The following is a 27190-nucleotide window of genomic DNA, read 5'->3' on the forward strand; positions in this document are numbered from 1 at the left end:
GACCGCTGAGTGCTAAAGCGCGTAGCGCATAAAAATGATTTGTCCTCATCTGAACTCACTATAGAGTTCCAAACTGCCTCTGGAAACACTAACTTTATGTCAGGTGCTTCATGAAATGGGTTTCAATGGCAGAGTAGCCACACACAAGCCTAAGATCACCATACGCAATGCCAAGCATTGGCTGGAGTGGTATAAAGCTTCCCGCCATTGGAAGGGAAAGGGGGATACCTCGTCAGTTGTACAACTGAATGCCTTCAACTGAAATGTGTCTTCCGCTTTTAACCAAACATTTCTGAATAAGACAGATACGGGGGGCTGCCTTAATCGACATCTACATGGACTCTGGAGCAGTGGAAACGCATTCTCTGGAGTGAGGAATCCACGGGATGTTGGTGGCACCTTAATTAGGGAGAATGGGCTCATGGAGTGGAATACATCAACACACATGGTTTCCATGTGTTTGATGCCATTCCATTTACTCCATTCCAGCCATTATTATGAGCCGTCCTCCCCACAGCAGCCTCCACTTGATGAATCACACTTCACCATCTGGCAGCCCGACGGACGAATCTGGCTTTGGCGGACGTCAGGAGAACGCTATCTGCCCTAATGCTTAGTGCCAACTGTAAAGTTTGGTGGAGGATGAATAATGGTCTGGGGCTGTTTTTCATGGTTCAGGCTAGGCCCCTTAGTTCCAGTGAAGGGAAATCTTAACGCTACAGCATACAATGACATTCTAGACTATTCTGTGCTTCAAACTTTGTGGCAACAGTTTGGGGACTGCCCTTTCCTGTTTCAGCATGACAATGCTACAGAAATGGTTTGCCGAGATCTGTGTGGAAGAACTGGACTGGCCTGCACAGAGCCCTGACCTGAACCCCATTGAACACCTTTGGGATGAATTGGAACGCAGACTGCGAGCCAGGCTTAATCGCCCAGCATCAGTGCCCCGACCTCACTAATACTCTTGTGGATGAATGGAAGCAAGTCCCTGCAGCAATGTTCCAACATCTAGTGGATGTAGCAAAGGTGGGACCAACTCCATATTAATGCTCATGATTTTGGAATAAGATGTTCGACGAGCAGGTGTCCACACACTTTTGGTCATGTAGTGTATCTAAACAATAGTTTTCCAAACTCATCATGGTAAGGTCATGTGGAAACAGGAAGATACTGGTGGGGAATGTTTGCAATGACTTGCTACAGATTCAGCTCCTGAACTGCTTCAATAGCAAGAGTTTCATAACTTTAATTACTTATTGCATGTTTCATTACTCCCATATGTTTCTGGTGCATGCATGGTTATGATTTAGGGTTCACAACGTTCCTTGGTAAATCAAACATTTTTTGTAAAAAAAGTGTGTACCTACATAATCCATCCTTTGGAGAGTAGTTCATGAAACAAAAGCCGATAAGGATGAGGACCACAGTTCTCCATGTTAGCTTGCGTATTAGCTGCCGACGGCTAACTCCCCTTTTCTGCATGGAGGTGAAGGCCAATACTACAGATGTCCCAATGATGAACACAAACCTGAATGACACACACAGTGAAACATTACAGTACTCGGAGACAACTCAATTAAAGGGACATTGCACTCGAAGATCAACGTTTGCCAGATGTTGTCCTACCTCAAAAGCACTCTAATATCAAGATACATCTATGTCCCACACCTTCGACTGTGTTTGTCCAGCTGTGCTTCAACCCCAAAGGAATGTATAAGATAAGCACCGCAAGTCTAGAAATTACATGATGCTTATATTGTCCATTCATTTTGGATTGTGGCTTATAGCTGAATCTACAAAATAATTTTGAGGTAAAAAAATAAAAAAATACAAAATTGGACAAACTTTGATTTTGGAGTGTAATATCACTTTAATTAGTTACAATACTGAAGGATACAGGATAATCTTGCTGGTCAAAGGTTCTAATGCCATTTCCGGATAACTTATATACAGTGGGGCAAAAAAGTGATTAGTCAGCCACCAATTGTGCAAGTTCTCCCACTTAAAAAGATGAGAGGGGCCTGTAATTTTCATCATAGGTACACTTCAACTATGACATTCAAAATGAGAGAAAAACAATCCAGAAAATCACACTGTAGGATTTTTAATGATTTTTTGGGCAAATTATGGTGGAAAATAAGTATTTGGTCACCTACAAACAAGCAAGACTTCTGGCTCTCACAGACCTGTAACTTCTTCTTTAAGAGGCTCCTCTGTCCTCCACTCGTTACCTGTATTAATGGCACCTGTTTGAACTTGTTATCAGTATAAAAGACACCTGTCCACAACCTCAAACAATCACACTCCAAACTCCACTATGGCCAAGACCAAAGAGCTGTCAAAGGACACCAGAAACAAAATTGTAGACCTGCACCAGGCTGGGAAGACTGAATCTGCAATAAGTAAGCAGCTTGGTTTGAAGAAATCAACTGTGGGAGCAATTATTAGGAAATGGAAGACATACAAGACCACTGATAATCTCCCTCGATCTGGGGCTCCACGCAAGATCTCACCCCGTGGGGTCAAAATGATCACAAGAACGGTAAGCAAAAATCCCAGAACCACACGGGGGGACCTAGTGAATGACCTGCAGAGAGCTGGGACCAAAGTAACAAAGCCTACCATCAGCAAGGGCATTGAAGATGAAACGTGGCTGGGTCTTTCAGCATGACAATGATCCCAAACACACCGCCCAGGCAACGAAGGAGTAGCTTCGTAAGAAGCATTTCAAGGTCCTGGAGTGGCCTAGCCAGTCTCCAGATCTCAACCCCATAGAAAATCTTTGGAGGGAGTTGAAAGTCCGTGTTGCCCAGCAACAGCCCCAAAACATTACTGCTCTAGAGGAGATCTGCATGGAGGAATGGGCCAAAATACCAGCAACAGTGTGTGAAAACCTTGTGAAGACTTACAGAAAACGTTTGACCTCTGTCATTGCCAACAGAGGGTATATAACAAAGTATTGAGATAAACTTTTGTTATTGACCAAATACTTATTTTCCACCATAATTTGCAAATAAATTCATTAAAAATCCTACACTGGGATTTTCTGGATGATTTTTTCTCATTTTGTCTGTCATAGTTGAAGTGTACCTATGATGAAAATTACAGGCCTCTCTCATCTTTTTAAGTGGGAGAACTTGCACAATTGGTGGCTAACTAAATACTTTTTTGCCCCACTGTAGATAGGCTATACTGTTACAGTGATGAACACCACCCATGTAAAGTTCCTGACTATGACGCCCTGATTCTAATCGCGTCATCACTGCACAATACCCTTCTGTGTTCAATAAACATTTGGGACTAAATTTAGAATTTAGAAATTTACAATTTAGTGCATAAGATTCAATCATGTTCAGTCTTAAACAAGTGTCTGTATGTCTGAGCTAAGGAGTCCTAACCACACACTGTCAATGAGTCATCAAATTGGTCGAAACAAAAGGTAACGCAACACGCGTCATTGAGGTGTTAGTTACTGTGCAGTGCTAATCAGAGATCGCGTGATCGGTGTGAACTACTTGACCGTGTTCGCAACGTAGGAGCATAATTAGCTCGAAGCGTGTGTTAGAGCTTCCTCTGCTCGTGCCTGTAATAATTCTACAGTGATCCTGACAGTCGTTGCAGTGAAACCCACCAAGGCATCACAAGATCAGCCACAGTAAGACCTGGAACAAAGAGACATGCTTGTAGGTCACAAGGATCAATACAGATGGATAGACCAAGGAGACAGACACAGACAGACCGCATTCATACTGTCATAAAGTGCATGATTAAATGTAGCCATTCAGTCTGAGAAACTGTGAGAAACAAAACCTACAGTATACCCACTACGCTACTAAATATCTATAGTTCTCGGTCTTCTGTCCAGATAATCAAGACTAGCAATACAAACTGGGCTCCACTCCAAAACAGCCTGGCCGTTTGATTAATAATAATTTATTCAGTGCCCCTGAAGTCGTTTTTTTTGTTGCTTTTATAGTTGGACTTTCAGACTGAGTGATTTATAAACGTCCAAACCTCCATGACGGAACCACGTAGTTATATCAAAATCCATCAACTTTCCATTGGACTCTATACGATTCAGCCGATGTGATGAAGGGGCTATTATGAAGTTTAAATTGAGTTTGCCTTTAAATACTGTTGGAGATGCACTTGGTAATAGTCTCCATTAAGATTTAACATGCAACCCTCCCTCCTCATCTTCCCCTAGGTTGTTAGTGTTATTGATCCATTGGGAGGGTCCTTGATGGCCTAGATAAGAAATTACACCATTGCCCTCCTTGTTGGTTTGAGCCTGAATTTACAGTAGAATTGATCATGGAGAGAGTTTGGTGTGTATGGTGTGGTGATGTATGTTAGAATTGTATACTAACCATTCCAAGGCGCGTGTTCAAATATCCAGTACCCTCCACCTCCATAGTTCACAAAAACCATGATTGTCAGGGAAAGTCTATAAATATTGAAAAAAATATAGATTTCAGTTGAACATTTAACCAGCTGGTAGGCTGGCATTGTTATTATTGGACATTGACACCTGGCATGAAATTATAAAGAAAATGTTGGTACAGTACATAACTACTCTGCTTTACATAATTTACTTTTAATAAAGACATGACTTCTGAATCAAAGATCAAAAGGCCAAGGGTGTGTATATTCTCAGTGGTGTAAAGTATTTATGTAAAAAGATACTTTTGCAGTATCTGTACTTTACTTTCTATTTATATTTTTGACAACTTTTACTTCACAAATTCCTAAAGAAAATAATGTACTTTTCACGTCCTACATTTTCCCCTGACACCCAAAAGAACTCTTTACATTTTGAATGCTTAGCAGGACAGAAAAATCGTCCAAAGTCACACACTTATCAAGAGAACATCCCTGGTCATCTCTTCTGCCTCTGATCTGGCGGACTCACTGAACACATGCTTTATTTGTAGATTATGTCTGAGTGTTGAAGGTTGCCCTTCGCTATAAGAAACAAGAAAAGTGTGCCGTCTGGTTTTCTTAATATGAGGAATTTGAAGTGATTTATACTTTGCCTTTAGCTGGGTGACTACCCCTTTTACTTGAGTCATTTTATATTAAGATGTCTTTATGACAATTGGGAACTTTTTCCACCACTGTATATTTTCACCCACCGAAACGTAATACAAGGTAATGCAATCTAAGCATAATGAATCACTCAGGAAATGAACACTTGTCCTCTAGATCTACTCGTGCAGGACTGCTGACTAAAGACTTTGACTCTAATTTATGATACACTTATAACTTAGTGCTCGCGAGGGCCGCTAAAACACAGCATACATGATGAAATACCACACTGAATCAGCTGCTACGGGAGACGGGTGTTTGTGTCACATTTCAGAAAATGGGTATTTACATTTACATTGCACAAATTTGCTTCATAGGTATAGTGCCGTAGCTTTCTCAATGGCAGATTCACTCCTTTCACCAGCTATAAAATACAATTTCTGCTTTTGATTCATGAGTAACGTTAATGGAAAAAAATAAAACATTATTTGAGGACCATAAAGCAAAGCTCCCAGTAGAGGTGATCTGATAAGGTGCACTGTGTCTACCTCAGCTTGAGCCTCGCTTGTTTTTCCGCCCAGATTCAATTAAGAAGCACACCAGAAGCCATTACTGCTCCTTTTAGCCCTAACCTGCTGATACAAGATTTGAATCTGGCACTATCATCTCAAAAGGGATATTAAAGCCAAGCAAACTCTGTTGCATACACACATGCAGATACACAGGCATACACGCACACATACATTCATGCTCTTATGCAGGCACGCATGCGCACATGCACAGAAACACACGTCACAAGCATCCTCATTCCGATTGTAACGAGTACGTCCATTAGTTGTCATAGAGACAGAGACAAAGGTTAAGTCATTTTCCCGATGAAGCCTGTATAAATTGCTGCAATATAACGACTTATTGCCAATCTTATAAATTAAAAGCATTTGGTGTCTGACTCTCTGGCCTACATCTTTGAGAGAACCATTTTAGTCAGATTAAATTACCAATTCCTAAACCTTCCAATGCCTTATGAAATTGGCTTGTGACAGAGGGCAAAAGATTGTGATTATTAAGCTACTTTAAAATGCAAAACATGAGCGCTTCACTCATTTAGTTCAAATTCCAATGATTGTCAGGTTAAAGCACCTAATTTGAATATACTTGATTGTGGTCATTTTTACCACTTTATCAGCAAACGGAATAGTTGAAGCTTCTCAGCATAGTAATAACGATTCTGTGATAAACAGTTTGACGAACATCCGCCAGATACAGGTGAATGACAACAAAACGCCACCTAGCTTCTAGACAGACACAACGTCATGACTAATACAGTGGTTGTCATTGGATAAAAATAACACAAGTAGTACAACGTGGGATTAAAATGGATTTAATTGACATTTTTTTTGGTCAACAACCTACACAAAATACTACAATTCTAAAAAAATCTAAAAAAGATTTTACGATCAATGATAAAGTATTCACCCCCTGAATCAATACATGTTAGAAACACATTTTGCGGTGATTACAGCTGATTACAGCAGTTTCTTTCCTGAAAAGCTCCTTGGTCTTTGTAGTTGAATCGGTGCTTGAAATTCAATACTTGACTGAGGGACCTGACAAATGTTGTTTGTATGGGAGACAGAGGAACCCTGATTATTATAGTCCATGTAACTTATTATGTGATTTGTTAAGCCACATTTTACTCCTGCAGGCTTGACCAAACAAATCGGGTGAATGCAATGACTATATTTTAGCTATTTAATTTGTATTAATTTGTAAACATTTGTATCATTTTCTTCTCACAGACATTATGGATGAAACGGCTGTCTTGGGTGGAAGCGCAGCGTGGTTAGTGTTAATCTTAATCTAATAATAATCAAAAACTGAACACTTCAAATTACAAAACAACAAAAGTGACAACCGGAACAGTTCTATCTGGTGCAGACACACAAAGACTGAAAACAACCACCCACAAACCCCAACAGAAAACAGGCTACCTAAATATGGTTCCCAATCAGAGACAATGACTAACACCTGCCTCTGATTGAGAACCATATCAGGCCAAACAAGAAACCCAACCTAGAAACACAAAACATAGAATACCCACCCAACTCACGTCCTGACCAACTACAACAAAGAAATAACACAAGAACTAGGGTCAGAATGTGACAATGGAGTATTTTGTGTAGATCAATGACAAAAAAAGACAACTAAATATTTTTTAATCCCACATTGTTACACAACAAAACGTGGGGGAAAAAAATCAAAGTGGGTTAAGACTTATTATATCCACAGTGGATGCGCTTGGGACGATAATACCATCACATTTTTGGGGGTTTTGATCTCTTTACATGCATCAGCAATTAGGCTTTAAGTTCTATACACTGCCTCTACAAGCAAATGGATGGCTACACTCAATCACTATTGAGTATTGAGTTACTTACATTATCGCTAGCCACATCAAGTACATGGAAACCCAATCTAGTCATAACAAATGTCTCGTACTTGAGAGGAAATGTCATGCTGCTTATTTCAGTGGCCAAATATCAAAGCACAGAATGAAAAGTATACTGTCCCCTCAGTAAACATCCACCTATCGATCAAGTCTATTCATAACATTGGTGCACGTACAGTGCATTCAGAAAGTATTCAGACCGCTTGACTTGTTCCACATTCTGTTACGTTACAGCCTTATTCTAAAATTGATTTTTTTTAAATTCCCTCATCAATCTACACAATACCCCATAATGACAGAGCGAAAAGAGGTTAGTATAAAAAATGTGTTAAATGGCTGTGTGCTTAGGGTCGTTGTCCTGTTGGAAGGTGAACCTTCACCCCAGTCTGAGGTCCTGAGCGCTCTGCAGCAGGTTTTCATCAAGGATACATTACTCCGTTCATCTTTCCCTCGATCCTGACTAGTCTCTCAGTCCCTGAAAAACTTTCCCGCACGATGCTGCCACCACCATACTTCACCGTAGCGATGGTGCCAGGTTTCCTCCAGACGCTTGGCATTCAGGACAAGGAGTTCAATCTTGGTTTCATCAGACCAGAGAATCTTGTCATGGTCTGAGAGTCCTTTAGGTGCCTTATGGCAAACTCCAAGCGGGCTGTCATGTGCTTTTTACTGAGGAGTGGCTTCCGTCTGGCCACTCTCCCATAAAGTTCTGATTGGTGGAGCGCTGCAGAGATGGTTATCCTTCTGGAAGGTTCTCCCATCTCCACAGAAAAACTCTGGAGCTCTGTCAGAGTGGCCATTGGATTCTTGGTCACCTCCCTGAACAAGACCTCCCCCGATTCCATAATTTGGCCGGGCGACCATCTTCTTCCATTTTAAGAATGATGGATAGAGGTCACTGTGTTCTTGGGGACCTTCAATGCTGCAGAAATGTTTTGGTACCCAATTTTTTTTTTTTTAGCCCTTTTTCGACCCAATTTCGTGGTGTCCAATTGTTGTAGTGGCTACTATCTTGTCTCATCGCTACAACTCCCGTACGGGCTCGGGAGAGACGAAGGTTGAAAGCCATGCGTCCTCCGATACACAACCGCACTGCTAGCCGCACTGCTTCTTAACACAGCGCGCATCCAACCCGCAAGCCAGCCGCACCAATGTGCCGGAGGAAACACCGTGCACCTGGCAACCTTGGCTAGCGTGCACTGCGCCCGGCCCGCCACAGGAGTCACTGGTGCGCGATGAGACAAGGACATCCCTACCGACCAGGCCCTCCCTAACCCTAACGCTTGGCCAATTGTGCGTCGCCCCATGGACCTCCCGGTCGCGGCCGGTTACGACAGAGCCTGGGCGCGAACCCAGAGTCTCTGATGGCACAGCTGACGCTGCAGTACAGCGCCCTTAACCACTGCGCCACCCGGGAGGCCCTTGTGTTTTGGTACCCTTACTGTGCCTCCACACAATCCTGTCTTGGAGCTCTACGGAAAATCCATTCGACCTCATGGCTTGGTTTTTGCTCTGACATGCACAGTCAACTGTGAGACCTTAGAAAGACAGGTGTGTGCCTTTCCAAATCATGTCCAATCAATTTAATTTACCACAGGCGGACCCAATCAAGTTGTAGAAACATCTCAAGGATGATCAATGGAAACAGGATGCACCTGAGCTCAATGTTGAGTCTGATAGCAAAGGGTCTGAATACTTATGAAAATAAGATATTTCTTTAAAAAAAAAATGTTTTAATAAATTTGCAAACATTTCTAAAAACCTGTTTTTGCTTCATCATTATGGGGTATTGTGTGTAGCTTGATGAGAAAAAAACATTTATTTAATCCATTAATCCATTAGAATAACGCTGAAACGTAACAAAATGTGGAAAAAGTCAAGGGGTCCGAATACTTTCCGAATGCACTGTAACTATCTTTGTTATTCATTATATGAATGCCAGAATGTTAACAGGGTAGCCCTAACCCTAACCATGCTATATGACATGAGTTTAGGTGACAAAGGTTAAATGTCGCTATTTTGTCATATTCTAATGAGACATGTTATTGGCTCAGCCCCCTGGTTCCATTTGTAAGTTACACTATCCTGTTTTGCTGTAATTGTTGTTGCATCTTCAATTTATTACAACTAATCTTTAGCGCAATCTTCAAAATAAGTGAAACGGCTGAAGGCTTTTAGAAGTGCCACAAGACTAAAATCAAGATCCTTTTCGAAAAATGTAAAGCGCAAACAAAGTCGAGCTGTTCTCTATAACTCACGGTAGTGGAGTCTGAGGAATGAGCTGAAAAGTCTTTCAGAGGAGAAGAAACCCCTTTTTTGGCTTCAAAAATGTACCAGCCTTCATGGCAGATGACTGATGCCTCTTTCCCTCAGTGAAAAGTTGTTACTTACTGGCCTCTGGATCATAACTCATCCAGCCAAGGTGCATTGGAACCTTAATCTTGAGCTTTGATAAAGCACGTCTCGAGGTATAGGAATCATTCAACTGATACAGGAACCAATATGAGCACATCGATACGTCACAGATTGCGTCAGCGGTGTATCTTCTCAGGCAAATGTAACTCTTGTATTACATAATGATTCAAATCCGTTAACTTTACTTGAAGAGAACATACATTCGTACAAACGGCATTCGTAACATCTTTATGAAACCAGCCGTAACACCTTTTGTGAGTGTTGCGGTAAAAGGTTTTAGCACATTTATTCAACATCATTCACGACAAGTTTTCAGAAATAAAAGTCTCTCGGAATAAATCCTTATTTCATTTCAGCATTGTACAATGGAAATTTGATACGGCCACAGTACCCAGCCCTCTGTCACACGCTTCACGTAACAGGCTGGGAGCAGCATGGGGTTGGCGGTCAGTGACAGTGTGCATTGTGTTTTGCATCCTCTCTTGAGATCTTTCAAGTTGGCAAGATGCCACTGGGTAAACAGTCGTTGGAATTATCAATATTACCATATTGAATTAGTAACTTTTTTTTGTGACGACATCTGGGACAAGTTGGATCTGAAGCAAACAGAGTGCCTGGCCTACCTGGCCTACAGCGCCTTCTGGTCTGGAGCACCATTCGTAAACTTCCTGTTAGGCCTACATGATGTTTTCTGCCAATAACAGCCAGAAACAAGTGCTATAAGGATAGCACACGGGTTGGGTTGGGTACTGTGGAACTAAAAATATCAGTTGTACAATGGATACATGAAGATCTATTTCAGTGTTACTGATAACTTTTCGTTCTGTAATGAAAAAATACTTTTATTTTGAAAAATCCTGATGAAAGATATTGAATCATCATGGAGGTTGTTATGAATAAACCCATATTGTACGTCCCCCATCCACACTAGCACCAGTGTCATCACAGTGACATATAACTAAACTAAATGTTACCGTCAGTGACATATGTTAGCCTACATTTCAACATTCTGATATGTTTCTGATGAGATAGGTCTGTCATTGATTATGTGTGAAAAGCCCAGAGTAAAGTTACTGGTTAGTGTCAGGGAACAGTGTCAGGGAACAGTAGTAAGAACACTTGTTTTCACAAGCTTCTAATTGGGCCTTTAGCTTGCACTTGTATTCTCTAGAGCATGTGAAAATGTGATTTATTACTACGATTTATTATACGGTAATGTATCTACAGGCTGGGAATTGCCAGGGACTGGCACGATACGAAGTTATCACGATACTTAGGTGCTGATACAGTATGTATTGCGATTCTCACAATTCTGCATGTATTGTGATTTGAATCCCGCATTTGAATTGTGATTTGATGTTCCAAACATATTGCTCACTATATGTCTGCTGCAGAGGGACGAGAGAGAGAGAGAGAGAGAGAGAGAGAGAGAGAGAGAGAGAGAGAGAGAGAGAGAGAGAGAGAGAGAGAGAGAGAGAGAGAGAGAGAGAGAGAGAGAGAGCGCGTGAGAAAACGAGTTCTGATCAGTCAGGGAAATAAAAGTGCTGAAAACATGCTCGCTCACCATTTCAAAAGAAGACGTAGATCAAGCTATAGGATGAAAAATGCAGGCGTTTTGGCGCAGGTACAGCCAACTGGTGCTAGTTTACACTACCTACAGTACAGTAGCGTTAGGATGTCTACAGTAGCGTTGGGATTTTTACAAATCGATACTTGGATTCAATTATCGATAAATCATATAATTTCCCCAAAAATATTTTTTATATGTAACTATTGATTTTCTTCCCCCCATCACTAGTATCTACATCATGGTCATTTCCTGGTAACACATTTTGAAACAACGTGATGATGAGCAGTTTCATTTCCCCGGTTGAGGAAGGCTTGATATGTTGATTTGAAGATATACAGTCGGACCAAAATTAATATTAAGTCAGCTTGAGCAGACACAGTGAAGGAGATTTCAACATTTACAAAAGCATCAGATGAAGGGAGCAGATATGGAGAAGTCTGCAACGATACTAAAAACCTGGCTCTGGAAAGCCCTTTCCATTCTATCCCAGCTGTAGATCCATGGCTCAGTGAATATGTGCTGATATGTTGATGGTATTATTACATCAATTATTTGGCGAAGGGGAGGTCAAACCCACACCAGCTTCCTGTTTCCAGAGAGGCGTGCTTTGTGTTTGCCCCGAGGCCACTATTAAGTAGAGCAGGGATCCAAGATTAAATCACACCACTCCTGTCCAACAGAAATACGCTGTTCTCAACCATAGATAGACAACAAGATATTACGAATCATGCCCAAAGCGATTGCCTGAAAACAAAGGCTCAAGTGACCATGCAACCAGACAGTGACCCGTATAATATGTTGTTATACAATACATACGTTTGTGTTCTGTATAACTTCAGCATGCCTATGATTAGCCTGAAATCAATTAGCATGTAAACAAGCCATACGTGGCGATAGAGAGAAACAATCAATGCCATGTACATACCCTCGGAAAGTGTCCAGTGAGCGCAGTCGTGTTGGTTTTGGCTGGGCAGTGTTAACCTCGTCCCCACAACCTTGGGTTTCATCCTGAACAAAAGGTTTCATTTTTGGGGGGGCTACTTTACATTACTTAGGCCTTATACCAAAGTACAAGCCGATGTAATAACCTGTTATAACCATTTAATAAGCTAGTGAGTACAGTACAAGCAGCTATGACTTACATACAGCTATGCACACTACATAAGTCACACCTGAATAAATAAATACCCTTGAATAATGTAAACAGTACAGTATGTAATGTTTCACTGTTGGCAAAAAACATGATTTTTGTTTGGTTGAAATCCATAGTCAAATCATGCTTACTTGATATTATCGCCTCCGCTATTGTGTAGCAAACCCAAAGTAAACTTGAATTTGCAGTTAGAGAGTAGAGAAATGAGTCAGATTGATCCAGTTGGACTTGTATGTCTCTATCCTCCTTTCTAGCCTTGCTGAGTAGTAGTTGGCCGCTACTTCCTTGTTTTGTAAAGAGCAGGCTTGGATTACTCTGGCCTGCTGCCCTCCCAGTTTGAATACCCTGGCCTGTTGGCCTCCAATGCAGCAGTTTGGAGGGCCAGAGCAGGAAGACACTAGCACTAATTCTGTATGATGGATCTGACTGCCATCATGAGAGCATATGGGAGATGAAGGCCTCTTCCTCGAGAAGATGAGAGGAGCTATTCATGATCTCCAAAAATACACAGGAGCCTGTCAGGCTGTCACGTCATGGACCAAGACAAGATGATAGATACAATGCTTGATCTATCACTAATGTAGGTCTGCTGACTCTGCTAACATTTGTATCAATTATCATATTAGTATCTCACAAATGGCTTAGTGACCAGAGTCTGGAGGCTTTCATTCATTTCATATGCCTCTTAAACTTAATAGAAAAAGTGCATGAAAACATTTCAATGCATTTGGTAGATCAAAGCTGAAGTCGAGTTTAGATTCCAGAGGACAATGAATTCTATAAGATAAGTGATGTTTTGGATGTGGAAACGTAATGTGTTGTATGGAGAAACATAAATCCTAATTTGAGATTTGCGTTGTGAGAAGTGAATATTACACTTACATCCATTGCATGTTGTGGTCCTTCGTGACAAATGGTCTTGATGAGCTTCGTCGTACAACGCCTCCTGTAAACAGAAAACAAGGAGCTTCAACTGTCACAGCACGTCAGTTTGGCTTCAGATCAAAGCAGACATGTATTTAGAAAGTTCACTGTAAAAATGATTTCAAATACAGTACCTGTACAGGTAGGGAACAAGGACACATAGGAGACTAATAAGTGCCAGTAGAAGAGCTGCCACCAACAGAGCTGTACAACAAGATCAAAAGAGGATGAGTCAGTGGAGGGCACTTGCGAATAGGAAGCGGGGGAAAGGATCTCCCTTGCAAATTTGGGACATACAAAAAATAATAAAACAGATTTTTTGAAATAATCCTAGTAAATTAAACTATTACAAATAATGAGTTCATAACTGAATAGAGTTTTTAAATGACCCAAATCCTCTCTGACTGAACTGAAGAGAGAAACCAGATAACAACTTCCTGTGTTACATCACTGCCCAGTCTGGATGTCCATGTCAGGAGAGTTATATACCCCTCTATCAAAACAGGATCTGACTAGGGATGCGAGGGCTAAATACCACTTCCAGGCCAGCTCAAACAATTTTCTCAGCATTGTCAGTCTCTAAGCTCCCCAGTGGCTTTACTGTCACCCAACCAGGTGACCAGGGGATCCCTCAAGAGACAAACCCAGCCCAATATGAAATTCTAAACCAATCCATCACAGAGCAGTCAATCTATGTAATCTAAGGGACAGTAGAGTACACCCCCCCCCCCCCCCCCCCTCAGGGCTTAAAAATCCTTCTTTAACCTGTCTCCTCCCCTTCATCTACACTGATTGAAGTGGATGTCAAAAGTGACATCAAATAAGGGATCCTAGCTTTCACCTGGATTCACCTGGTCAGTCTGTGTCATGGAAAAAGCAGGTGTACTTAATGTTCTGTACACTCAGTGTATGTCAGGGGCCGGGCCACGGAAAGAATAGTGATATTGCCTTCTTGGAAAGGTTAATGTGCTAAATTGAAAGATAATAGCCATATAATACACAAATAAATAAATTGGCCAAACAAGTGTCATTGACCTATAGAATATGAAAACAGCTATGTAATTAGAGGACTCAAAGCAGAGGGGACAGGAAATGCCGTGCTCCCTGTTTGTTGTAGAGTGGAAAAACAAACACGGAGCCCGTTTTAATCCTTGGTTGAATACACACGGTGACATCCGCTCTGAACAAAGACTGCGCACGGGATCCCTTCTGAAAAAGACCTTCGCGACTCTCAAAACACGGAGAGGGTAAAGTCCTTATCCTCAACATAGAAATGTGATATGAAAGGAAATCATGTCCTGGTTCAAATAATCAAATCGCTTTACATATGTACAGTAGAGTCATCTTCATTGTCAGCTAAATAACTTACAGATTCAGGATCAGTTTCATTTAAACTCAACACTGAAACCGCAACGGACATGGAAATTAGATCCTAAAATGACCTCGAGGCATGTATATTAGTTAGATGAATGCTTGTTAATGGCCACTAAACCACAAACCACACAGGAAGCAATATGGCTTAGATTAACCATGCAGGTGACTTGTGGTCTGGGGTAATGTATGTGCAATACAGTGCTAACAACGTTATAGAGTGGACTTGCATGTCCACTGTAATATTCATGGTGTTATAGCTCATGAGACCTGGTCACAATTGTCATATACGCAGAGTTACAGGACCGCAACACATTCTCTATCACATATACTGTATTTCAAACATAAATGTACCTCACAGATGCAAGTCACAACTCAGTATAAAGTTAACTTTTTAAATTGCAAAAAGGCCAACTCTAACCTGCTCCCTCTGCCTTTCGCTTCTGTTGACGACCAGCCTGTTACTTAAAGTTGAGAGAGCCCTATGGGGCCTGACTATAATCACAGGACAGTGAAGTAAATGGAAGCTGATCATAATGTGGGGTGATGCAGTCACACTAGTCACATATCTGCCAGATAATGGCTCCTTGGCCTTAACAGTCCGATCTACAACACAATCTGCAGTATTGTTAAGTGGAGTGTACATTATAGAGAGAGAAGCTTTCAAAATCCCATTACGGCTTAATCCCTTCACGCTCCCTAATGTATTACCCAGAATCTCTTTCCTGCTCAGAGCACTGACCAAAACAAACAGAAAAGCTTTTATTTTGATCCGTTTTCAAGAACGGCCATCTTATCTAATCGATACGCATCTTGTCCCATGAGAGGAAAGAGGTTTACTTCTCAACAGAAGTGTACAACACAGCTGATGTCTCTTCTTTGCTGTCTCAATTAGGAACTGTGAGGATCCAATCACAGGCTTAGCCTGACTCCTAGAAGGAGTCACAAGTACATTAGTACTTTCTACTTAAAATTGTATTGTCATTTTGCCTACCATCCACTGTACTCAATAATTGTGATGCCACAAAAAGTATATAAAAATGCAAACAGTCCATATCTTAAATCATCTTATCTGGAAAATAAAATGGTCAAATTTGTCACATTTTCTGTCAAATAATTTTCTAAATCGAGTATCTATTATCTAGTATATAAAACAATGGTGCTGTTCTAAATGTTTGTTTTTTTTCAAAATTACAGGAAATTGTTTTTGTTAACTCACGGAAATAGATGTTACTTGGACTGACATCCACAGTCTGATAGCAAATGACATTGATGGGAGATTCTGACTCTTGGATCCAGACAGAGTAATGGGCAGCTTCTTCATACAACTGACTCCAACTGTATCAACAACAATGCACTCAATAAGGGGAAGACACTCATCATTACATTCATCACCAAAAAGCATGCATTTGATTGTCCACTGGACATTGCTACAGTACACTTGAGTATGAATTTCCCTTTGACCTTAGGGGTAAAATGGTCCTTTCCACTCTATGCCCTCTGAGGTTTCTGCACATAAATAAATGTAGCTTGTGGGGACACCTAGTGTATATAAGCCAGCAGTGCAGCCTTCAGCTGTATCCTATACATCTCCGGTTTCAACACCCCAAAATGTGCATTACAAGCTCTTAATGATCTTGTCATCTTGGGGATGACATACTAGCTATCACATGGAGTGTTTTTTTTAAGGGATAAAGGAAATCGATAGTGGCTCAGTCTGGTTAGGGACCTCAGCATTGATCTATAGGAAGCCCAAGACTAGACCTCAGCTGAAGAGGAGAAGAGAAACCTGCCCCTGCCTTGTTGTGTGAAACTAGATCCCTTGGAGCACGTTCAAGGGTGAGCCCCAAATGGAATGCTCTGCCCTGACCTCTTGTAAAGGTCTGATTGTTTATAAATATGGCCACCGCCTCTTCTTGTAGAACGTCTCTTCTGAGGTTTCCACCAGACATGTTTCTTTGCAAGCTTAATGGCTCTTTCCTATATTATTGGAGTGTCAGCTCCTATTAACCCCAAAATGGGGCCTCTGATCAATACTCGGCGAGGTAGTTTCAGCAGGAGCATATATGTCTGGCTCAGAAAGCAGGTCAGGATTACATTCCCACCCCAGTAAATAACCGAATGGATTTCAAATGCAATCATTGGAATGCCAATGCAGTATATTCTGCTCTGTGTCAAGACCTGGGAACATTACAGACCTGCAACCTTCAAATATCATGCTTAATTCTTATTTTTTGCTCATTGATGGCAACACTATCTATGGCAATTGTTATGCATTGCCTATGGAGATGCCATTCCAGTCATATGCCTAATTATGCGCTCAATATCTATGAACACATTACCTGCAGAGAGTTGTGTTTCTGCCCATTGGTTGTAACTGCAGTGTCAGAGTGAGGACGGTGCTGACCACGACAGATGCATTCTGGGGACCATTTAGAACACTGACCAGGGGCTGGTACATACACTGCAATGGGGGAGAAAACAGGCTAAGCAGTTTCTGAGAAGGCACAGGTTTGTGACGTTTGGTTATGATGTTGCTGTCGAACCCACCGTATAACTTTCTTTGTTTCATACAAATACGGAAGCATGATATGCTATGTCATGTGCACCTTGGACCAGATATACCTAGCATTGTTGCACTTGTGAATGGAGCTAAAATACGCAACTGTCTTTTTTACATTTTTTACCTAAATATCGTATTACCTCTCGGAATTTCTAGTAATAGACACTGTACCTTGTAGTAGTAATAGACACTGTACCTTGTAGCAGTAATAGACACTGTACCTTGTAGCAGTAATAGACACTGTACCTTGTAGTAGTAATAGACACTGTACCTTGTAGCAGTAATAGACACTGTACCTTGTAGCAGTAATAGACACTGTACCTTGTAGCAGTAATAGACACTGTACCTTGTAGCAGTAATAGACACTGTAGCTTGTAGCAGTAATAGACACTGTACCTTGTAGCAGTAATAGACACTGTACCTTGTAGCAGTAATAGACACTGTACCTTGTAGCAGTAATAGACACTGTACCTTGTAGCAGTAATAGACACTGTAGCTTGTAGCAGTAATAGACACTGTACCTTGTAGCAGTAATAGACACTGTACCTTGTAGCAGTAATAGGCACTATTACTTGTAGTAGTAATAGACACTGTACCTTGTAGCAGTAATAGACACTGTACCTTGTAGCAGTAATCAGATGTGTAGAGGACATCAACTCCGGTTGGTAGCTGGTTATGGAACGTAAGACATGCCTGGTCTAATTTCAATGCAGGCCGTCCTAAAGACAATGGATTCATAACAATATTGATACTGAAATTTTACAATTCCATTAAAAAGCTTGATCTGAATCTTAAAGATAAAACAGGCTTTTTAAGACTGGGCCCAGCGCCACGAGTGGGCTAAACGTTTGAGTTGTATGTCCCTATATAAAAAAACAGCAAAAAAAAAAAGGTCAAATGATTGAGTGACAGGTTGGCGCAAAATCTACATGCCAGCTTCGCTGTGTCAGCATAACGGACAGAGCACGTCGGTGTGTGTAGGGGGGCTATGGAAGGTCACTGGGGTGGTTAGGTATGAATCCTTTGGGTTTCCGTACAAAGAGGGGAAAAAATGCTTCTCATCTGTGGTCGGCTAAGTGAATAACGTGATACGCCTACGCCTGTGATATTTTATTATGATTTATAAGGGTGAGGTCAAGTTTGCCATTGAAGCTGCTTCACTCAACTCTGCCACACTCCTCACCACTACAGAGTTTTGGGTAGGTTCTTAACTAGCTGAAAGAAGGAAGAAAACATGTCTGAACGATTCAGCGAACGCAACAGTCAACTGGTGGAAGCCCTGCGTGACCTTGACCCAGTGAGACATGACTTTCTAGATGTGAAAAATGTGAAACCACTGCTGGATCGAAGCAAAACAGATTCGGTGGAAGCTGAGTTTAGTGTCGCTCCCCAGTTTTTGCAGACCGAAATCGCCGGCTCCAATGAGGACAAATGCACCCCACTAGATATCCTGCACCGATTCTCTGGGCCTCTCTCCGCTATGCCGACCGTGCTTACTGACACATGGACTGACTTTAGGGGCATCCAAAGCTACATGCGAGAACTCATTTTCCACTTTGACAAATGTGTTCAGTCAGCACAGAAGAAACATGCTACACCTGAGGAAAGCTCAACTAATCCAACTGGCATTTGAAGGGGATGTCACAAGAACATTTTGGAATGGAATGATCGATTTCTCAGGAAGCATGGCTGCATCTCACTGTAGTAGGCTATGTTTTGGTTATTTGGATCTCCATTTTCCGTGTTTGTTTATGGTTAATGTAACTAGCCTAAGTATAGATTGTGTCATGGCTTTTTCGATGAGATATTTAGTTTACGATGCCTACTTGGTACCACTGTTTTGATCCGTTTACATTCATTCGTTCACATTCGCAGTTGTGTCGGTATAACTAAGCCAAACTGCTGTCCATTATTTTGGTTTGCATGCATGATTAACTAGGCAACTACTTTCAGCATTTAGTTAGCATTATTTTTGGTAAGACAGCTGTGTGTACGGCTGCATTCACATCGGCTGTTTGCAATAGGTGAATTACCCTGTCTATCCTGCAGCCTATGTTCATTACGAAAACGGCCTTGCTTTAGGACACATATGTCAGAGTCAAGGCCCGCGGGCCACATCCGGCCCGCAAGAAGGTTTTTTACGGCCCCTGGGATGATCTTGATTTATTATTAGAACCGGCCCGCAGCAAGCCGGCAGCCCGCAGATCTTTTACACGCACCAATACTACATTTCCCACAATGCAAAGGTGACGCACCGAGCAGTAGGCTGCTTCATTTCAATATTTATTGGCACAGCAGTCGTCAGCATCACAGTAAAATTAACTTTCAGATACCCATCAAAAATGGCAAAACGGAAGGTGGATACTGAGAACCGGGGGTTTCAAACAAGGTGGGAGTCGGAGTATATGTTCACGAAGGTAGCTGGAAAACCTGTGTGTCTTCTGTGTGGAGAAAGTGTGGCGGTACTGAAAGAGTATAATCTGAGACGACATTATGAAACGAAACACGCGGACAAAAACAAGAATATGGACATGGAACAAAGGCTACAAAAGGCAGAGGAATTAAAACGAGGCCTCAAATCTCGACAGGCTCTGTTCAAAAAAGCCAAATCACAAGGCCAGGCTGCTGTCAAGGCCAGTTTTATTTTGGCAGAAGAGATCGCTAAATCAGCCCGGCCATTTACGGAGGGGGATTTCATCAAAAACTGCATGATTAAAGTTTGTGACGAAGTTTGCCCAGAAAAAAGGCAACTCTTTTTAAATGTGAGTCTGAGCAGAAACACCATTGCCGAGAGAGTAGACCAGTTGTCCATCAATCTAAAAGAGCAGCTTGTGAAAAAGGGAAAAGATTTTATTGCATATTCCTTGGCTGTGGATGAGAGCACCGACATTTCTGACATTGCCCAGTTGTCAATTTTCATCCGCGGAGTGGACTCCAACCTAAGCGTGACAGAGGAGTTTTTGGCTTTACGTCCTATGCATGGCACAACTACGGGGCATGATTTGTATGAAGAGGTGTCAAGATGTGTAAATGAGATGGAGCTGCCTTGGGAAAAACTTGTGGGTTTGACAACCGACGGAGCACCTGCGATGTGTGGACACAGGAGCGGACTGGTGGCGAAGATACGGGAAAAGATGCAAGAGGAAAACGCGACAGGTGAGCTGACAGCTTATCATTGTATCATACACCAGGAAGCGTTGTGCGGTAAAGCCTTGAAAATGGAGCATGTAATGAGCATCATCACGCGCACAGTTAACTTTATCAGAGCCAAAGGTTTGAATCACCGCCAGTTCAAGGCATTTCTGACGGAGTTAGAAACGGAGCATGGTGATTTGCCTTATCACACAGAGGTGCGATGGCTAAGCCAGGGAAAGGTGCTTCAAAGATGTTTCGAGCTTCGTGAGGAGATTTGTCTGTTCTTGGACAGCAAAGGGAAAGACACAACACAACTCCGAGACGAAATGTTTCTGTGTGAAATGGCTTTTCTGTGTGACATTACGAGTCATCTGAATGCAATAAACTTGCAGCTGCAGGGTCGGGATCGTGTCATCTCTGATATGTACAGTACAGTGAAGGCATTTAAAACCAAACTGACTCTGTGGGAGACCCAGATGCGGAAAGAAAATTTGAGCCACTTTCCCAGCTGCCAGACCATGAAAGAGAAGCTCTCTACCAGTGCGTTCCCGAGCACACAGTTGGCTGATAAAATAGGTATGCTTGCCGCTGACTTTCGACGCCGATTTGCTGACTTTGAAGCACAAAAAAGCAGGTTGGAACTGCTCGGTAACCCATTTGCTGTTGACGTGGAAAGCTCACCACCAAACCTCCAAATGGAGTTGATTGACCTCCAATGCAATGATGCACTGAGGGCAAAATATGCGGCAGTGGGTGCTGCGGAGTTCGCCCGTTTCCTCCCCGGCACAATGCCCCAGCTGCGCATCCAGGCTGCTCAAACGTTGTCTATGTTTGGCAGCACATACCTGTGTGAACAACTGTTTTCTTTGATGAACCTGAACAAAACATCACACAGAAGTCGACTTACTGCTGAACACCTCCACTCAATTCTGAGGATTTCTTCAGCTCAGAGCCTTACCCCGAACATTGATGAACTTGTGGAAAAGATGGGACACCACCAAGTATCACCCTCAACCTCAAACAAGTGAACATTACTGTGCAATCACATATTTAGAGTTTTTACTCAGTTCAAGTTTAAAAGTTAAAATTTAATATTTGTTTTCACTGCATGTTACTTCTCCTTAAACAAAGTGTTGTTTTTGATTAATAGATTTTTGCACTTTATTTTTTTGTATTTCAATCCAATTATATTTTAAAAATATTTCAGTTGAGTGGATGATAGAAAATTGCTATTATTGTTTTTTCTTTGAAGTAAATTTAGCCCACTTTTGCTAAAATAGAAAATATAGTCTACTGATGGTGCCTTGAATACCGGTTTCTTTCATTTAATGTTCATGTTATGGGGATATTTATATAAAGGAAATTTGTCTTTTGTGTCTGTTGAAAATTAAAGATTACTGACAGAGCCATAAGAAAATATTGCTTTATTTATCTGATCATATTGTAATATATTTGTTAGGTTTTCAGTAGGTTCAATTAGGTTCACTAGACTATATGCGTCATTTAAAAATGTTTCAATGAACATTCGAACAGTCCGGCCCTCGTCTTGTAGCTGATTTTTTTATTTGGCCCTCCGTCCATTTGACTTTGACACCCCTGCTTTAGGATGTAGGGCGCGCTCCATTGTGTTGATACAGCGAAGTGGAGATGGGCTACAGATTTCGCGCCAACCTGTCAATGGTCTCGGAGTCACAGCACTTAAACTTTGTTTATTGTGGTATAGCGTGATAAGCAGAATTCAATGTAATTCCAATCCAATTATTCCCCCCCCCCCCTCCGAACATTGTGCTCACTCACCAATTTCAACTGCCCCCCTTAGTCACTTTATCCTGGCGCTGGGTCTGCTTAAGACACTATAAATGAGCCTGGCTGACATGCAACCCACGTGACAACACAGCAAGCTGTGACTCACACTCAAGTCAGGGGCATATACAGTGCCTTCGAAAGTATTCACTCCCCTTGACTTTTTACACATTTTGTTACATAAAAAACACAAATTAAATTTACACAAATTAAATTGATAGGAAAGGCACACACCTGTCTTTCTAAGGTCTCACAGTTGCCAGTGCATGTCAGAGCAAAAACCAAGCCATGAGGAGGAAGGAAATGTCTGTAGAACACAGTGTCAATCTTAAATGGAAGATGTTTGGAACCACCAAGACACTTCCTAGAGCTGGCCGCCCAGCCAAACTGAGAAATTGGGGGAGACTGGCCTTGGTCAGGGAGGTGACCAAGAACCTGATGGTCACTCTGACAGAGCTCTAGAGTTCCTCTGTGGAGATGGGAGAATCTTCCAGAAGGACAAACATCTCTGCAGCACTTCACCAATCAGGCCTTTATGGTAGAGTAGCCAGACGGAAGCCACTCCTCAGTAAAAGGCACATGACAGCCCGCTTGGAGTTTGCCAAATGGCACCTAAAGACTCTCAGACCATGATGAAACCAAGACTGAACTCTTTGGCCTGAATGCCAAGCATCACGTCTGGAGGAAACCTGGCCCCATCCCTACGGTGAAGCATGGTGGTGGCAGCATCGTGCTGTGGGTGTAATGATGGGGCAGTGAGTCAGAAGCAGGTGTGGGTGAAACATTTTAATAAAACAACAAAACCAAGAACACTACACTAACATAAAGCAGAACGCCGATACACAATAACAATACCAACTGGTGAGTGAACATGGGAGAGTGACATATAAAGGGGAGGAGATGATGAAGGTAATGGAGTCTAGGTGTGAATCATAATGATTAACATGTGCGAGTAATGATGAGTGCCAGGTGTGCATAATGATGAATCCCAGGACCGGTGGTTAGTACTCTGGCGACGGCGTACGCCAGAGAGGAGGAGCAGGAGCAGACGTGACAGTGGGGATGTTTTCCAGCGGCAGTGATGGGAGATCAGTCAGGATCAAGGCAAAGATGAATGGAGCAAAGTACAGAGAGATCCTTGATGAAAACCTGCTGCAGAGCGGTCAGGACCTCAGACTGGGGCGAAGGTTCACCTTCCAACAGGACAACGACACTAAGCACACAGTCAAGACAATGCAGGAGTGGCTTCGGGACAAGTCTCTGAATGTCCTTGATTGGCCCAGCCAGAGCCTGGACTTGAACCCTATCGAACATCTCTGGAGAGACCTGAAAATAGATGTGCAGCAATGCTCCCCATCCAACCTGACAGACCTTGAGAGGAACTGCAGAGAAGAATGGGAGAGACTCCCCAAATACAGGTGTGCCAAGCTTGTAGCGTCATACCCAAGAACAATCAATGCTGCAATCGCTGCCAAAGGTGCTTCAACAAAGTACTGATTAAAGGGTCTGAATACTTATGTAAATCTGATATTTAACTATATTTTATTAGCAACATTTTCTAAAACCAGTTTTTGCTTTGTCACTATGGGATATTGTTTGAAGACATGAGGGGAATTAAAAAATATATATTTTAGAAGCAGGTTGTAACGTAACAAAATGTGGAAAAAGTCAAGGGGTCTGAATTCTTTCCGAAGTCATTGTAGAGACTGGTGTTAGGAAGACTAACTGTAAATAACATGCCTATCACAAAGATGACCATGCAGTAAATTAAATGACATGAGTCATAGCTGATAACAAAAGACAGTTTGCAAATCCTCTTTCAAATTATATTTATTGTAAAATCTACGCATTTCATTGTACTTTGGATATGGCAAAAAAGTTGCTTAAAACATGGATAGGGTGGTACAGTAAATATAGAAAAGTTAATTGAGATAATTTGATGCTGCATTGAAAAAAATGATCTAATATGTAAAAACGTAGAAACTCATTTTGGTTACAGTTGGCAAAGTGAAGCCACCGTACAGTTGAAGTCGGAAGTTTGCATACACTTAGGTTGTCGTCATTAAAACACATTTTCAACCACTCCACAAATGTCTTATTAACAAATTATAGTTTTGGCAAGTCAGTTAGGACATCTACTTTGTGCATGCCACAAGTAATTCTACCAACAATTGTTACCAGACAGATTATTTCACTTAAAATTCACTGTATCACAATTCCAGTGGGTCAAAAGTTTACATATGCTTAGTTGACTGTGCCTTTAAACAGCTTGGAAAATTCCAGAAAATTATGTCATGGCATTAGAAGCTTCTGATAGGCTAATTGACATAATTTGTACCTTTGAATGTATGTCACGGCTGTCGAATGAACTGGATCAAGGTGCAGCGTGGTGAGGGTACATATTCCTTTGATTATTATGCAGCCAACAAAAACAATAATCAATCAAAAAAACAACCGTGAAGCTAAAGGCTATAGTGCCAACAAACAAAGACAACTACCCACAAAGACAGGTGGGGAAAAGGGCTCCCTAAGTATGGTTCCCAATCAGAGACAACGATAGACAGCTGTCCCTGATTGAGAACCATACCCCACCAAAACAAAGAAATACAAAACATAGAAAAATGAACATAGAATGCCCACCCAAATCACACCCGGACCAAACCAAAATAGAGACATAAAAAGCTCTCTAAGGTCAGGGCGTGACAATGTATTTCAAAGCATACCTTCAAACTCAGTGCCTCCTTGCTTGACATCATGGGAAAATCAAAAGAAATCAGCCATGACCTCAGGAAAAAATTGTAGACAAGTCTGGTTCATCCTTGGGAGCAATTTCCAAACGCCTGAAGGTACCACGTTCATCTGTACAAACAATAGTACACAAGTATAAACACCATGGGACCATGCAGCCATCATACCCCTCAGGAAGGAGACGGGTTCCATCTCCTAGAGATGACTGTACTTTGGTGCGAAAAGTGCAAATCAATCCCAGAATAACAGCAAAGGACCTTGTGAGGATGCTGGAGGAAACAGGTACAAAAGTATCTATATCCACAGTAAAACGAGTCCTATATCGACATAACCTGAAAGGCCGCTCAGCAAGGAAGAAGTCACTGCTCCAAAACTGCCATAAAAAAGACAGACTACGGTTTACAACTGCACATGGGGACAAAGATCTTACTTTTTGAAGAAATGTCCACTGGTCTGATGAAACAAAAATAGAACTGTTTGGCCATAATGACCATCGTTATGTTTGAAGGAAAAGGGGGGATGCTTGCAAGCCGAAGAACACCATCCCAACCGTGAAGCACTGGGGTGGCAGCATCATGTTGTGGGGGTGCTTTGCGGCAGGAGGGACTGGTGCACTTCACAAAGTAGATAGCATCATGAGGGAGGAAGGATATATTGAAGCAACATCTCAAGACATCAGTCAGGAAGTTAAAGCTTGTTCGCAAATGGGTCTTCCAAATGGACAATGACCCCAAGCATACTTACAAAGTTGTGGCAAAATGGCTTAAGGACAACAAAGTCAAGCCTGACCTCAAGCCTGACCTCAATCCTATAGAAAATGTGTGGGCAGAACTGAAAAAGTGTGTGCGAGCAAGGAGGCCTACAAACGTGATTCAGTTGCACCAGCTCTGTCAGGAGGAATTGGCCAAAATTCACCCAACTTATTGTGGGAAGCTTGTGGAAGGCTACCCGAAATGTTTGACCCAAGTTAAACTATTTAAAGGCAACGCTACCAAATACTATTTGAGTGTAAGTTAACTTCTGACCCACTGGGAATGTGATGTACGAAATGAAAGCTGAAAAAAATAATTCTCTACTATTATTTAGACATTTCACATTCTTAAAATAAACTATTGATCCTAACTGACCTAAAACAGGGAATATTTACTAGGATTAAATGTCAGACATAGTGAAAAACTGAGTTTAAATGTATTTGGCTTAGGTGTATGTAAACTTCCAACTTCAACTGTATGTACAGCGGTTCGTATAGGAATTGTTTATGACTGTGATTCAGTTACATGGATTGAGTTTGCAGTACTTCTATAAATGCATAACGTATGCAGTCCTATACATTCTCTGTTGGACAGCAAAATAAGACCACCTTTAACACCCTTACTCCTGAATTAAAAACACTCACCTGAACACGACTTTGCATCAAGCTTTCCTTCATTTCGTCCAGTTGTAAGAAAGAACACACATAGGATCTGCGTGAGGATTCTTCTAGGCTCCATTTCCTACAACAAAGCAATTCCACTGCAACTCATCTTTATGACAGCTACAGATATAAACAGGGTTCAAAGGGCACTATGCATGCATGCGTGTAGAGTTGTCTCATTTTGTTTGGAGTCTCTTTGGGATCCGATTGAGAGGATAAGACAGCATAAACAGTCACATGCAAAGTTATGCTTATAATGCATTATGAAGAGGGCACTCATAGGACATGTTACCCAAAGGTTTTATCCACCCATTTGAAACTCATGCAATATGAACATGAATGTGTGCACTGTTAGTATGGTAGCCAGTCGATATTGACACCACCTCCATACTGAGTCAGTTCCTTTAAAAAAAAAAATAGATTCCATTGCTGTACAATCCCAGGGTGTGTCTTACACCCAAAGATACACAGATGAGAGGGAGCCACATTCTAAGACTCATTTTCTTTTTGGGGGGGAAAGAAGAGCTCAAACAGCCCTCAAACAGCCCTCAGTACTGCAACTGTAGTCAATACAGGACAAAGATCGAATCGTACTACGCCGGCTCCGAGGCTCG

At 41.7% G+C, this 27190-nt stretch overlaps 1 protein-coding gene across 3 annotated transcripts in view; it reads right to left on the bottom strand.

The window, feature by feature from the left end:
• The window catches only part of si:dkey-192p21.6 (uncharacterized protein LOC565246 homolog), a 43518-nt gene extending 16603 nt beyond the window's left edge, over positions 1–26915 (bottom strand). The window contains exons 1-10 of one of the 3 annotated variants that reach the window (XM_036981856.1): positions 26559–26775; positions 18098–18195; positions 17256–17377; positions 16133–16251; positions 13677–13746; positions 13501–13564; positions 12391–12473; positions 4374–4450; positions 3635–3665; positions 1371–1531 (exon numbers count right to left, since the gene is read on the bottom strand). In XM_036981856.1, the coding sequence (XP_036837751.1) occupies positions 1371–1531; positions 3635–3665; positions 4374–4450; positions 12391–12473; positions 13501–13564; positions 13677–13746; positions 16133–16251; positions 17256–17377; positions 18098–18195; positions 26559–26652 (919 nt within the window). In that variant the 5' untranslated portion in view covers positions 26653–26775. Of the gene's footprint in view, positions 1–1370; positions 1532–3634; positions 3666–4373; positions 4451–12390; positions 12474–13500; positions 13565–13676; positions 13747–16132; positions 16252–17255; positions 17378–18097; positions 18196–22408; positions 22467–26558 lie in introns of those variants that run through there. The other 2 variants (XM_036981858.1, XM_036981860.1) reach the window with 2 other exon arrangements.
• Positions 26916–27190: the final 275 nt, after the last annotated feature.

Source organism: Oncorhynchus mykiss, chromosome 1 (assembly GCF_013265735.2).
Source record: "Oncorhynchus mykiss isolate Arlee chromosome 1, USDA_OmykA_1.1, whole genome shotgun sequence".
In the NCBI taxonomy this organism is placed as follows: Eukaryota; Metazoa; Chordata; class Actinopteri; order Salmoniformes; family Salmonidae; genus Oncorhynchus; species Oncorhynchus mykiss.